Raw genomic sequence first — 13,553 nt, 5'->3', positions numbered from 1 at the left:
ATCGATCCAGCCTGTCCAGGTCCCTCTGCAGAGCCTTCCTACCCTCGAGCAGATCAACACTCCCGCCCAACTTGGTGTCGTCTGCAAACTTACTGAGGGTGCACTCAATCCCCTCATCCAGATCATCGATAAAGATATTGAACAAGACCGGCCCCAACACTGAGCCCTGGGGAACACCGCTCGTGACCAGCCGCCAACTGGATTTGACTCCATTCACCACAACTCTCTGGGCCCGGCCGTCCAGCCAGTTTTTGACCCAGCGCAGAGTACGCCTGTCTAAGCCGTGAGCCGCCAGCTTCTCTAGGAGAATGCTGTGGGAGACGGTGTCAAAGGCCTTGCTGAAGTCCAGGTAGACCACATCCACAGCCTTTCCCTCATCCACTAGGCGGGTCACCTGGTCATAGAAGGAGATCAGGTTGGTCAAGCAGGACCTGCCTTTCATGAATCCGTGCTGGCTAGGCCGGATCCCCTGGTTGTCCCACTCATGCCTTGTGAGCGCCCTCAAGATGAACCGCTCCATAATCTTCCCCGGCACTGAGGTCAGGCTGACAGGCCTGTAGTTCCCTAGATCCTCCTTCCAGCCCTTCTTGTAGATGGGCGTCACATTGGCAAGCCTCCAGTCGTCCGGGACCTCCCCCGTTAACCAGGACTGCTGATAAATGATGGAAAGCGGCTTGGCGAGCACCTCCGCCAGCTCCCTCAGCACTCTCGGGTGGATCCCATAAAAGCTCTACCACTGGCCCATATGTCAGGATTTTACCTCCTTCTGTAAAGAAACGTAGGAAACTAGTTTCATCCAAACCAGAAAGATCACAAATGCAGAACGGGAGAAGTCTGACAGCTTTTCCCCTCTCAGGAGAGAGGCAGCAGTCTTTCTGAAGAATCAGACCAAATTACAGATAGCTGGGGCTGTCTGCCTGAATTATCATCAGCTGAATGGTAAAGCTTTAGGCAAGAAACACCTTTTGTAAATCCATAATCCTTTTCCTCTTGTACTTCGTTGATTCTACATAAAAACAGCAGCAATACATGTTCCGGCCACTCTGGAAAGAAAAGCAATCTGAGTGGCCACAGTAGTCAGGACCAGGTCAAAACACAATGTAAGAGGTACAAAACTTGACACCTCATTACAGATCACAAAGAGAAACAAAAGGCAGCTAACCATGATAAGGGGATAAACAGGGATGATAACACATGAATTTGGATAGCTATCCATGTAATGACCACAATGTTGAACTTGAATGCCTCCCGAAGTCTGTATTTCACACATTTTCTAAGGCATCATATTTTCTAAGCACCTGCAGCTTCTCGGACACATTGGATGCTCAGCATCCTTAAAATACATATTCCAGTCACTTTTGCTGCATTAAACCAAAACCCTCTAGCCAGACAGAGAAGGAGGTAATAGAACAGGGGAGAAGAACATTTTGGAGAAAAAAAAACCCACAATAACATAACTGGTAAGTCCTAACGCTCTAAAATCAGTTCTGGTGATGTTTTGCACATGCCCAAATTTTGTAGAGTTCCCAACCTGAACAGCCAAACGATTATTCCAGTGCACACACGTTTGGGTCCTGCCACTACTGGTAGACTTTGGCAACCGTAGTATATCTGCAAAGCTCTAATCCATCAGTTATTTACCACAGCAAAAAAGAACCCCAAACCTGTTCTGGTTGTTAGAGTTTGGCTGTGTTTGGAAGGCTGGAAAACTGTCCATTCTCCTGTTTCAGAAGCAATTGCATATCTCAAGGCCTAGGAGCTTGTAGATTAAAATGATTTTCTACCATGGTATAAGTGAAAAGGCTAAAAGTGAGAATGGCAGCAGTTTTCCAGGTACAGTTGCACTAATTGGAACGGTAGGTGATTTTAGCAGGTTGGATAAAAACATACAATCAGACTGAAGTTCAGGAACACCTCAGGTGCACTTGCAAGTGCAAATTTAAACAATGAATGAATCCAAAATCTAAGTAGGTCAGCATCATTACAGGCTAACAGTTTGGAATTCGTTAGTATTTTCCACCTGGGACGTATTCTAAATACCTCTAAATAAAATATATGAGAGACTATTTTAACTGAATAAAGTGTACCCAGTTGCCTATTACAGACACCTCAAAGAGCTGTCAACACCTTCAGCAAACTGCCGGTTACTTCAGTCTGTGCTGACTTTGGTTTTACAGAGGAAAAGTAAGGAGGTTTTGTCTCCAAAAATGTCAGTTTTTTGATGCTGCCTTTAGTGTGAAACCTATTTATAACTCTCCAGTTACAAAATCATCTTAGGTCAATATATATTTTACAGAATAAATAAAGTTCTTAGCCATTCCAGTGAAAAAGATGCTGACCCTGAATCTCTTTTCCATTTGAGCCACAGAAATGGAAGGAAGGGATGTCTTTAGTTCCCACTGGACCTCTGCAGTCTCAGGTTCTTAGGGATACATCCTGGCAGGAAAACCAGAAGCCTCTGCACTTCCCTTTGCGCCAGCACAATAGTATCAGTGGGATCCCAGTGAATCATTCCAATCACAAATCGTTCCTGAATAAAATAACTTCCGTTTAAGCAGGATTTATTTAAAATTCATGTACTCCTTCCTTCTCTAAGAGCAGACTCTATTTTAAATGGCTGTTATCTCTATTTCAAACCAGATAAAATAAACCCAAACAGACTCCCATTATATAGAATTTTAAAAATGAGATAAGAAAAAGCAAATAACTGAATGGATACCAGGCTGAACAGAATGCCCCTAATCCGTTGGAGAAAACCCTGTGCTAACGAGTAAGATGTTAGAAGAAGGTAGTGCTGCAACAGTAAGAGCAGGCAGGTGGAAGGCACAAGCAGCGCTGCAGAACTGTACAGCAAGGATCCCAGCACCTGCACCAGGCTTATGGGAACTACTGGCAAGTTCCAGATTTGTTGGCACATTTACTACTTTATTCATTTTCATCTTGAACTCAGTGAGTAGAGTTCTCTCTGAGTTACTTCTGCCACTCTTACATTATAAAGTTGCAACAGGTTGCAGAGTTTTATACTGTCAATGCCTAATGCAGGAGCGCTGCAGAAAGAAAAACTGAAGGTTTTGACAAAATATTTTAAATAATAAGTAGATCTTTTTAGGCAACAAGAGGAAGTGGAGAAATTTGGTTTTGGGGAAAATGAGTTAATTGGATCCTTATGGTAATGTCATCGACAATGAAACAGTTGGTGTTTGGTTTGGCATCTTTAGGTTTCAGAGTTAACAACTTACTACAATGATCATGAAAGATTCCGCCTCTTCAGTAATTATCAGCTGAGAAAGACATTTCCATGCCAGTTAACACTCAGGTTCATCTCTCCAAGCTGATCAGATCTGAGAACTAAATATTTTTTTTCTTTTTTAAGACGAACACTGAATCTTAGAGCACAGTTCTGCAATACAATTAATTCCATTGCCACAGACTTATTATCGATGGGTGCCTACATTAAAAGTCTTGAAATCTTTTCACTTTCACAGAGCGAAAACAGAAGAAGGATCAAGCTGTTGCTGCAAAATAACGGAATGCTAAAACATCTGCTATATGTACTGAGCAACACTCCAAATTGTCTCATAAGTCTGACATATGAGCCTTGTCTAGTAGTATACTCGTTCAAGATTTAGATCATGACACAGTAATGGCAAATAAACCATGTTATCCTTCAGTTACAAACAAAACAAATTTTTTTTTTTTTCTGAAAGCATGCTTTTCCTGAGTGTGTTCCTCTAGAGTAAAATTATTTCTGACCTTTCATCTGACAGGTATCACCACTGAGTATTCTCCCTTATTTAAAATTGTTTTACAGTGGTCAGATAGGGGCTGCTACCGTGCTAAGTGACTTCAGTATTTAAACTAAATTTTAACTTAAATATTTAAACATTAAGCAAGATAGAAGGAAAATAAATATCAATGATACAATGATAGATATGTCAATGGTACAATGACAGATGAAGTTAGCGATTGTACTAAAACATGGATTTGGACATATTAAACGAGATCTTTCTCACTGTCAGGATGAACTACAGCAGTGTAACAGTGTTATCTCTTAGTTTAAAAGTGATAGCACAGACATCGTTTCAGTGAACTTTTCTGGATCCAGGCAGGATACATGCATATCCCCATGTAATATAGTTTGTTAACATAATGCCAATCTTTCTCTTATTGGCAAGGAATTAAATGACAGTCATGTAATTATTTACAACCTTCCTACCTTCTTCATGTTCCAAGGAAAGAGAATTCCTTTCTTGACTTAAAACTAGCATTCAGGTTTATTTTAACAACATCATCCCTGAAATATTTGTCCCTTATGAGATAAATCAGTCTCTCAATGAGAAAATTTGTCTCATTATCTTTCTGTGTATGATTTTTATCTATTATATGTATCCGGGCCTCCAAAGGACTTCTAAACATTTACTACAACTAAGCAAACATACACTAAATTAATGACAACGAAACAAACTGCACACGTGAGAAGTTAATTAAATGAACAAGGCAAAAGTCTGGCTAACAGGATTTTTGCCAAGGACTTCACAAAAAGCCTATCCACTCTATTTCCTTGAATTTCAGGTCTCAAAATCAAGCCTTTTTTCTAGTCTCACGTGCCAAAATAAAATGAACTAGACTAGACCAGACTGATGCATAAGGTGCTATATTACAATAATACGTTGGCCATAGCTAGAGGGCACAGCTATGGCCCCACGTGAACGTTTTGTTGGTCGTTCATTCTCACAAGATTATAAAAAATAAAACCCTCACTTCACAACCTCTGAACACTTGCTACATTACAAAATAGTATATGTATGTTGACTGACAGATTGTTCTAACGTTTGTCCGGATTCCCTCTTGGTACAGGTTCCACATGGATGGATCTCTGAAGAGCGGTAAAGTATTTTGAAATACTGACTATACAAAAAATTGAAATATTTTGAAAAAAATATTAACGTGACTTGAGACTATGTTTGTCTGAACATTGAAAAAACTTTGGTAAAGTAAGGAATGGGATTACACCTATCTATCTGAAGTCAAGAGACGCCATTTAATGTATTAGCTAAGGACTGCTGTGCCTGGCAGCAACTTCAAATGAGCTTTACGATGAAAAAACAGGTAATACTTTAGTAAGAACTAATACTTTTAACAGGACCCCAATTTTCTTTGTAGCACTCAATAGCTTTTAAGATTTATGTATGTGGGGACCTCCCCATCCCTGGACTAATAGCTTATTTCTATGACATAAAATTATTACACAGATTATCAAATGAAAAATAAACGTACCTTTAAAAATCCGACAACAAATGAGATACGCGTCACACTATAAATACTCACGAATTCTCTTTAAAGTATCAGATTCTTCTTTGTTAGTAAATATCTCTATTATGTTTTTAGGCAGTTCTCTTCCAGCTATTTATTCATACTGTATTACTCATTTTAATTCTTACAGCCTTGTTTGTAAAAACAAATGAGATACAGATTTATTTTAAAAAACGTATCAAGGAGCATCTATATAAATAAATTCATGTACAATGATATTAAGATAAATATTTGTGTTCAAAAACAATTGACTTTTTCTATGGGAATTTAATTTCTATGGGAATTAAAGCACGCTCTTGAGAAAACTCAACTTTTTATGGAAAAAAACACAACAGCAGTATTTGGACAGGCTGCCAAAACCATGCTATATTTAGCATGGAGCAAAAAGAACAAATCCAGCGTCCAGCACACACACGGTTTCCTTACATTTATTCCCCATTTCACACTTAACAAATATCCGATTACAGATCAACATTCATATAGCAACTCCTCTCGAAAGAGTTGCCCAGATGAAAAAATCGAGTACATCACTGTGTACACATAATTTGGCTGATTTCATTTTTAAAATAATTTTTTAAACCAAAGCTTCACTTGTGGACCTCACACAACATATGCACACCCTTGGTGGCCAGAGAAACATGAATTAGTGTGAGCAGCCAGGTTTTTGGAAATGAAGTAGTATTTCTCCTGCTCACTGAAGGAGTTTTCTGCAAATACATATACTGTCATGAAAACAAATGATTTTTGTGGACTCATACACTACAATCTACATGTAGGTTTACTAGTTAAATAAATATCCTGATGGAACTGGAGTAGACTCTTTTTTTTTTTTCCCCCTCCCAATTCCTCTTTTTCCAAATCTCTCCCAGGAAAAAGCAGAAAGGAAAAGGCACAAGAGACATATATCAAATTTACCAGGTCCCTTCTTGTAAGGGTAATAACATGGTTTAAGTGGTGATGGTATTTTAAAATGTGGCATTCGCAGTGCATTGTGAAAACTAGAGATAGCACTGCATAAAGAAATCAATATTTTTATAAATCCAACTGTGTTAACACAGGCTCTGATAGTCAAGCTGAGTGCTTTTCAACAAGGGGTTTTCACGCACACGTAAACCTTCACTGACACCATTATAGCCCTGTTCTCTTCAGATTATTTCTCTCTAGCCCTGTGCTGTAATTTCAATGTTTCTAGGACCTCATAAAGAAGTTTTAAGTGTTTTCAGTTTTGCAAATCATTAACGATTTTCCAGTAAAGGTATATACTCTACATAGGATTTTCATCTAATGTGAATAGTCTAGGTTTTCTTAGGCTGCGGACACATTGGCTGTCAAGACTACTTGAGATTGTTTAAACAGTTTCCCATCTTTGACTGTTTTTTCCTGCCTCTGCACTGCACCCCCACATTTTGCCACTTCCAATACTTGTACAAGTTGAACAGAATCAAAGAAACGGAGCTGGCTGAAAAATATGGGAGAGGGAAGGTACTAGGAAAGGTTATTTTCCAGGAGGATCAATTTCGCAGTTCACCTTCCAGCTGCACAAACAACCGTGCCAGCTGACTGCAGCAAAGGGTCAGGGATTGTGGGGGGGAGCAGGAGGTGGGCAGAGGCTGCCGAACCAAGCAGTGCTGCCACCAGGGAAGCCCCGGTACCTTTTGCGGACCTCCCAGCAGCAGTCCACTTAATTTGATGGGACAATATTTGGGTGATTTTCTATCTTTGATAGATAACATGCCCGGTAATTACTTAGCAGGAGAACAGCACTCAGTTCACTTTTCCAGTGCATCCAAGCTGCATGGATTCTGGGAGGGGACAGGGCAGCAAAACTCTATTTCTGCTAGAAGGACAAACATTTTGAGCACAAATTGATGGCAGATTCATCCATTTAAGAAGGGCTGTTTGTACAGTCATTCTTTAGAAAGGACCTTACTTTAAAAAGGACACAAATATAAATACTTTACTACTGGTAAAAATAGAGCCATGTAATATTTATATCATTCATTGAATGTCACTGATATTTCTTTCCTCAACCACCCGCTAGTACAGCTCCCCCCCTGCAAAAAAGCTGTAAGTAACATCTGCACACAAAGCCTAAGTAATCCTGGAGTTACAGTACGTGTGACTTCTAAGTCATCAACTTCATTCTGTTAACCATCTTTTTGTTGTTGTTGTTGTTGTGTTGATCTATGTATTTACTTCTCCCAGGCTGGAGCAAAGAGCCATTTCATTCTAGCAATTCTCCAGACATTTGTATAAATTCAAAAAGCAGCAGTGAATTATTAATTAGAACAACACGTATATGCTCCATACGCTATATCTTTAGCCTGATAATACTGAAAACCCCTCAGAACTGTAACTTCCAGTGAGTATAAAAAAATTGTATTATCCCAAACAATCATCATTTCTTATTTAGCTTAGAAAAGATCATTAGTTCACCGATGTAACAGGACCTTATTAGACTATCTTGGGACAGTGGTCTACCTGTTTCAGAACTGACCATTTTAATAACTTTAGTGTTTGCACTATCCAAACATATTACAACCAAAATAGAAAACATAATGTACGGTGAAATACCTGACAGAAGGAACGATGAGGCACTCTCTGCAGTACTAAGAAACAGCAGTGCTAGTAGTATAAAGAAGTTACAGCCAGTCTGTGATTGAAGAGCGATGCATTATGAGATACAATCTAAGACACCAGTTTTCTTTCAGCAAATGGATTTATTGACATAATTGATTATAACCATGTACAGCATCTATGCATCTCCCATTGGAAGAATATCCAGTGATAGAGCTAACGTTAGTGTGATACACAGCTTTACTCAATAATCCCCACTGCATTTCTAACAACAAACAGTGGTGTATTCCACAGTCAGTCATAAATGGCCAAAAGCACCCAAGGGTCCAAAAGAACAGAAATTTAAGATTCTTAACAAAAAATAAAACCTGATCCTGGATTCCTTCAGTTTCAATTCCATTAAACATTGTATCTCTAAGAGTTATGAATTTTAATCTATACACTGACAATCGAGTTTGGCCCCTGATATTCATGAAAACTGCTGCCTGTCAAAATGAAATCCCAAAGGACTTTTTGCTACTGACTCAAGAATCAAGACTTAACTCTGATTTTTTTCCTCCATTTAAAAGGCAAAGATTAAGGCAAATGAACCCTACGCTCTCTCCTTTCCTCCCATTTGAATTTAAAGATTGAACAAAAATCCCTCAGAACAGAGTCTTGTTCTCTCCATTCAGCCACTGAACTCCAATTGAAGGTACCAGTTACTATGGTGTCTTTTGTAAACACTTGTTCATCTGAAAAAAGAAAAAAAAAGAAAAGAAAAGAAAAAAGAAAAAAAGAAAAAACCCCAAATCGCCTACTTGCAATTATGGTAATAAAACAACTTGTAGTCACGAACACCTCAGGTCAGCAATGAATGCATGATATTGAGATGAATGTCTCCATAGTCCACTAACACTTCCTTCAAACCATTCAGTTCCACAAGAGTTCATCCGAGGTTGCACATTAAATTCAGAGGAGCAGAAGCAGTATCAACGGTCTCAACAATTTACCAAACTCCATCTAAAACATTTGCATTTAAAGTGTAACCACAGTTTGGACCTTTTTAATTAGCTCATTTCTAGACCACACAGAGAGAATTATTAATGTAAACTAAACCACCATATTTCATAGTAACAGAACCGCATTCTGTAAATATTTAGGGAAAGTCCAAGAAAGTAGAGAGCAACCGATCATAAAATGATTAGCATTGCTCTAAAAACAAAAGTAAAATTCTAATTAAAACAAAACCAACTCAAACATCATATACTACTGCATAAGGGTTTAACTTCAGCATTACTCACTCAGCTACACAAAACACGGAATCTAGATTAATATACAAAAATGTTTTATTTCACAGTGAGGTACATAAAGCTTCTAACTTTAGTAGGCTAAGGCTAAGAGAGAATTGCCTGTTAGGATAAAGACTGTTTCACATTCCTGAAATATTCTCACCTATTATTGTTTCTGAAAAAAGGCACCAATATTATTTATCCATCAACGGTTCACCTCTGCATCCACCCATTTAGAAATGAAGATGGATAATGTGAAGCTCAGTGATCTACTGACCATCACGGACCCAGAGAACTATAGCACACATTAATGTGTACAAGTACCAAGCAGTATTTATTCAAAAACAATTTAAAAATAGCTCATTTGTAAACATATTATAAAACTCTGTTAGTTTTTCCTAGTGGTGTCAGCAATATATTCCTGTAAAACTCACCAGCTGCATTATTGTTTCCCGATTACAAAAAAGTATGAAAACACACTCGCGCACATTAAATCGCCTCACATTCGGTTTGAGTTAAAATGGCACAGCCTTCAAACTGCCCAGCGCAAAACATACATTTCCAGCCCTCTAGACGACTCGCTGGTTGCACACAGTTCAACAGTAACATTAAAAGACGACCCGCAGTCCAAATTTCTGATTAGGAAGGGCTGGTGTCTTGGAAAGGTCTGCTCGAAGAGTCCTCGCGCGGGGCCAGGCCGCTCACTCTAACTGTTGTTCCCAACTGCAGTCCGAGAAAACCACCTGTAAAATAGCACGCCTAAGTTTACGGCTCTGAGTTCGTGCAAGGGAGGCACCAGCTGCTGTTCGCTGCAGCTCCCGCCGTTTTGCTCTCCTCGTGGCAAGGAACGGTTACCGCCCGTCGGGGCTTTCGCGTGGGTTAGTGACCATTTCTGAGAAAACGGTGACCTCCCAGCAGAGGTGACCGAGTAAGCCCGTCTCACGGACGGCACCAGCCCCGGCCTGCAGTAAGGGCGGCTGAGCGCAGCGGCTGCGCCGCGGCTCTCCCCCTCGGAGGCCGCCACCTCGCGGGGCCCGCGCCACCCCCGCACCGACCAACGGCCGCCGCCCCTCGCCGCGCTGACTACAGCTCCCGGCGGGCCTCGCCGCACGGCGGCGCCCGCCTCCCGCGCGGGGCCTGCCGGGAGCTGTAGTTTGGCGGGCTCAGTCGGCGAACCGCTGCAGCAGGTGGTCGTCGCCGTGGCGGCCGCTGCCGCCGCCGCTGTCCATGAAGCGCTCGCAGGGGAACTCGATGAGGTCGGCCTCGCTGAGGGCGCAGGCGGCGCCGCGGGGCGGCCGGTGGGACTGGAAGCCCGAGAAGTCGGCGGAGACGCCGGTGCCCATGGAGCGGAGGGGCCGGCGGGTGGAGTAGAGCTGCCGGACGTGGACGGGGGCCGCCTTCCGCCGCCGCCGCCCCAGCACCTTCTTCCGCAGCAAGCGGGAGGCCCAGGCAGCCAGCGCCGCGAAGAGCAGCAGCGCGTTCACCGCCAGCAGCACGAGGGTGAGGAGCTGCTGGTCGGGGCCGCGGGGCCCGCCCGCCGCCGCGCCGCTCTCGGGCAGGGTGACCAGCCCGGCGCAGTGGTCCCGCGGCGCCACCGGGCACACGCGGCCGCCGAGGACGCCCTCGACGCAGACGAGGTAGGGGGTGTCCGGGCGGAGCTCCCGCAGGGTGGCGGCCGGCTCCCCGCGCTCCGGCAGGTAGACGAAGCGCTGGAACTTGACGGCGGCGCCGAAGCGGTCGAAGAGGAGGCGGAACCGCGCCGGCCCCAGCAGGCGGGGGCTGCGGTGCGGCCGCACGGCCCAGCGCACCGTCACCGAGCTGGAGCCCACGGCCTCCACCGACAGGTTGCAGAGGAACAGCTTGTTGAAGTCGCACGGGTCGGACACCAGCGGCGGGACACCGGCGGCCGGCGCCGAGCGGGGCTTGCCGGCCCGCCGGGGCCACGCCGCGCTGGGCGGCGCCGGCCCGGAGGCCGCCGGGCGAGCGGGCAGCGGCGGCGTGGGGCTGGTCGCCTCCGCCGCGGCCCTCGGCGGCCCCGCTGCGCCCTCGGGCGCTCCCAGCAGGCGGGCGGTGGAGGCGGACGGTGGCGGCCCCGGGGGCCCGCGGGGCAGCCCCGCGCCGCCGCCGCTGCTGTTGCTGCCGAGCCCCTCGGCGGACGGGGGCGGACGGCGCTGCTCCTCCGCGGCCGGCGGGGGGGACGCGGAGGAGGGAGAGGCACCATCGTGGCAGGGGCCGCCGTCTTGCGGCGGCGGCAGCTGGGCGTCCTGCAGGTAGTCGAGGTACTTGCCGGCCAGGGCGGGCGGCAGGCGGCACTGCACGAAGACGGTGAGCAGGCGGCCCTGCGAGTGCCAGGCCCCCAGCCAGTGCTTGAGGCTGCGGAGGCGGCAGTCGCAGCTCCAGGCGTTCCCCTCCAGCTCCAGGCGGTAGAGAGCCGGGCTGGAGGCAAAGAGCTCACCGGGGAGGGTGGCCAGCGCGTTGTCTCGCAGGCTGAGTTCCCGCAAGCGGCCGAGGTGGCCAAAGGTGGCAGGGTGCAGGGCAGTCAGCGCGTTGCGGCTCAGATCCAGTGCCTCCAGGCTGCTCAGCGGCTCCAGCAGGGCAGTGGGCAGATGGCTCAGCAGGTTTCCCTCCAGGCGCAGCTCCTTCAGTGAACCCAGCCCCGTGAAGGCATCTGGGGCCAGGTGAGCCAGGCGGTTTCCACTGAGCGAGAGCTTTGCCAAGCCGGGCAGGTGCTGGAAAAGCCCCCCTGTCAGCTGTTGCAGGCTGTTGCTAGCCAGCAGCAGGGTGTGGAGGGAGCGCAGCGGCCCAAAGATGTCTGGGTGGCGAAGGGAGCTCTGCTGGTTCCCCGAGAGGTCGAGGAAGCGCAGCTTAGCCAGGCCAGCGAAGGCACCGCGGCTCAACCAGCGGATGCGGTTGGACTCCAGGTGTAGGTAGAGTAAGTTCGGCAGCCCTGAGAAAGTGGAGTCGCCCAGCGAGCCCAGCTCGTTGCCATCCAGGCGCAGCTTGACAAGGCTGCCGAGGCCAGAGAAGGAGGCTGCGCTGAGGCGGCCGATCTCATTGGCGTTCACGTAGAGGATGCGCAGCTTGGCCAGGGCGCTGAGGGTTCCGGGGGCCAGTGCCGGCAGCAGGTTGTTGCCCAGGTAGAGCTCCTCCAGCCGACCCAGGCGCTCAAAGGCCTTGGGATGCAGCGAGCGGATCCGGTTGTACTGCAGGTCCAGGCGCTGGAGCCCTGCCAGGCGGTGGAAATCGAAAGCGGAGATGTTGGCAATGAAGTTGCCCCCGAGGCTGTAGGTGAGGATATCCTGGGGCTCGGCAGCCTTGGGCACCGAGCGCAGGCCCCGGTTGGTGCAGAGGAGGTGCTGGTGCTGCTGGCAGTCGCATGGCTCGGGACAGATGGGCTCGGCTGCGGGCAGCAGCAGGAGGAAGAGGGGGACGGAGCCCCAAAGTACCCGCGGCAGCACCATCAGGCGGACCCGGCGCGGTGCCCCCATCCCGGGACGAGCCGTGGGCTGCTTCCCCCGCCGGCTTTGTGTCTCTCCGGCATCCCCCCGCCTCCTCGGCGGCTGCTAATCGGCCCCTCCTCTGCTCCGCGCCGGGCTGAGCTCCGCGCCGGGCAGGCAGGCGCGGCGGCGGCTGCAGGTCGCGGTGCCCGGCACCATGGGCTCGCCCGAGCCGGCCCGGGGCGCGGAGCGGCCGGGAGGGCTGCAGGCTGCCGCCGCCCGGGCTCTGCCGCCCCTCGCGGCCCGCAGGCTGCCGTTCGGCGGTCGCGGGGCCGGTGCTGCCGCGGGGGGCGGGCGGGGGTGCGGGCGGCCGGCGGGCTGCGGAGCGGGGCGGCGCGGCTGCCCGCTGCTCCGCCGGCCCTCCCAGGGGCGGAGGGGGCGGGCGGAGCGGGGAGGGGGGGGGCGGCGGGCGGAGCGGGGAGCAGGAGAAAGACGAGCTCCGAAACTTGCCGAGAAAACTCAGCGGAAATTCGTACTTCCCACACTGTGCCCTGGGGGACCGGAGGATCGGATGGAGCGGGGGAGAGGGAGGACGGCGCGGCGGGGGGGAGGAAGCCCGCGGCCGGTCCTGGCTCGGCTCAGCCCCGGCAGCGAGCAGGGGCGCAAAGTGGGAAAGTAGGAATTGGAACCGGCTGTGGCTGCCTCCCAGCCACATGGGCTGCAGACAGAGCTGCGCATCGGGGAGGGGGAAGGGAACAGAAGTAAACTAGTCGTCGTCTGCCCCCCCCCCCCCTTTTTTTTTTTATTTGCTTGTATTTAGAAACCTGCCAAAAGCAATAGTTACGTTTTACCACGGATTAAGGACTTTGTTTTGTTTTAAGCAAACGGCAATCAGAGGACTAAGCCACCTATAGTACATCAAAGAATGAATTTTCATTCTTTCTCCGCACCATCC

The 13,553-nt window shown here is 47.7% G+C and overlaps 1 protein-coding gene across 1 annotated transcript; it reads right to left on the bottom strand.

Moving 5' to 3' along the window:
* Positions 1 to 10,324: 10,324 nt before the first annotated feature.
* Positions 10,325 to 12,760, bottom strand: TRIL (TLR4 interactor with leucine rich repeats). Its single transcript, XM_076331266.1, has one exon. It carries the CDS (start codon positions 12,647 to 12,649, stop codon positions 10,325 to 10,327), a length of 2,325 nt encoding a protein of 774 aa, XP_076187381.1. The 5' UTR covers positions 12,650 to 12,760.
* Positions 12,761 to 13,553: the final 793 nt, after the last annotated feature.

The sequence above is a fragment of the Aptenodytes patagonicus genome, chromosome 2 (genome assembly GCF_965638725.1).
Source record: "Aptenodytes patagonicus chromosome 2, bAptPat1.pri.cur, whole genome shotgun sequence".
NCBI lineage: Eukaryota > Metazoa > Chordata > Aves > Sphenisciformes > Spheniscidae > Aptenodytes > Aptenodytes patagonicus.
This window is presented reverse-complemented; position numbering and strand designations above follow the sequence as displayed.

Coding starts and splice junctions, on each gene's coding strand:
- TRIL (XM_076331266.1), bottom strand. CDS start 12,649: ATGGGGGCACCGCGCCGGGTCCGCCTGATGGTGCTGCCGCGGGTACTT.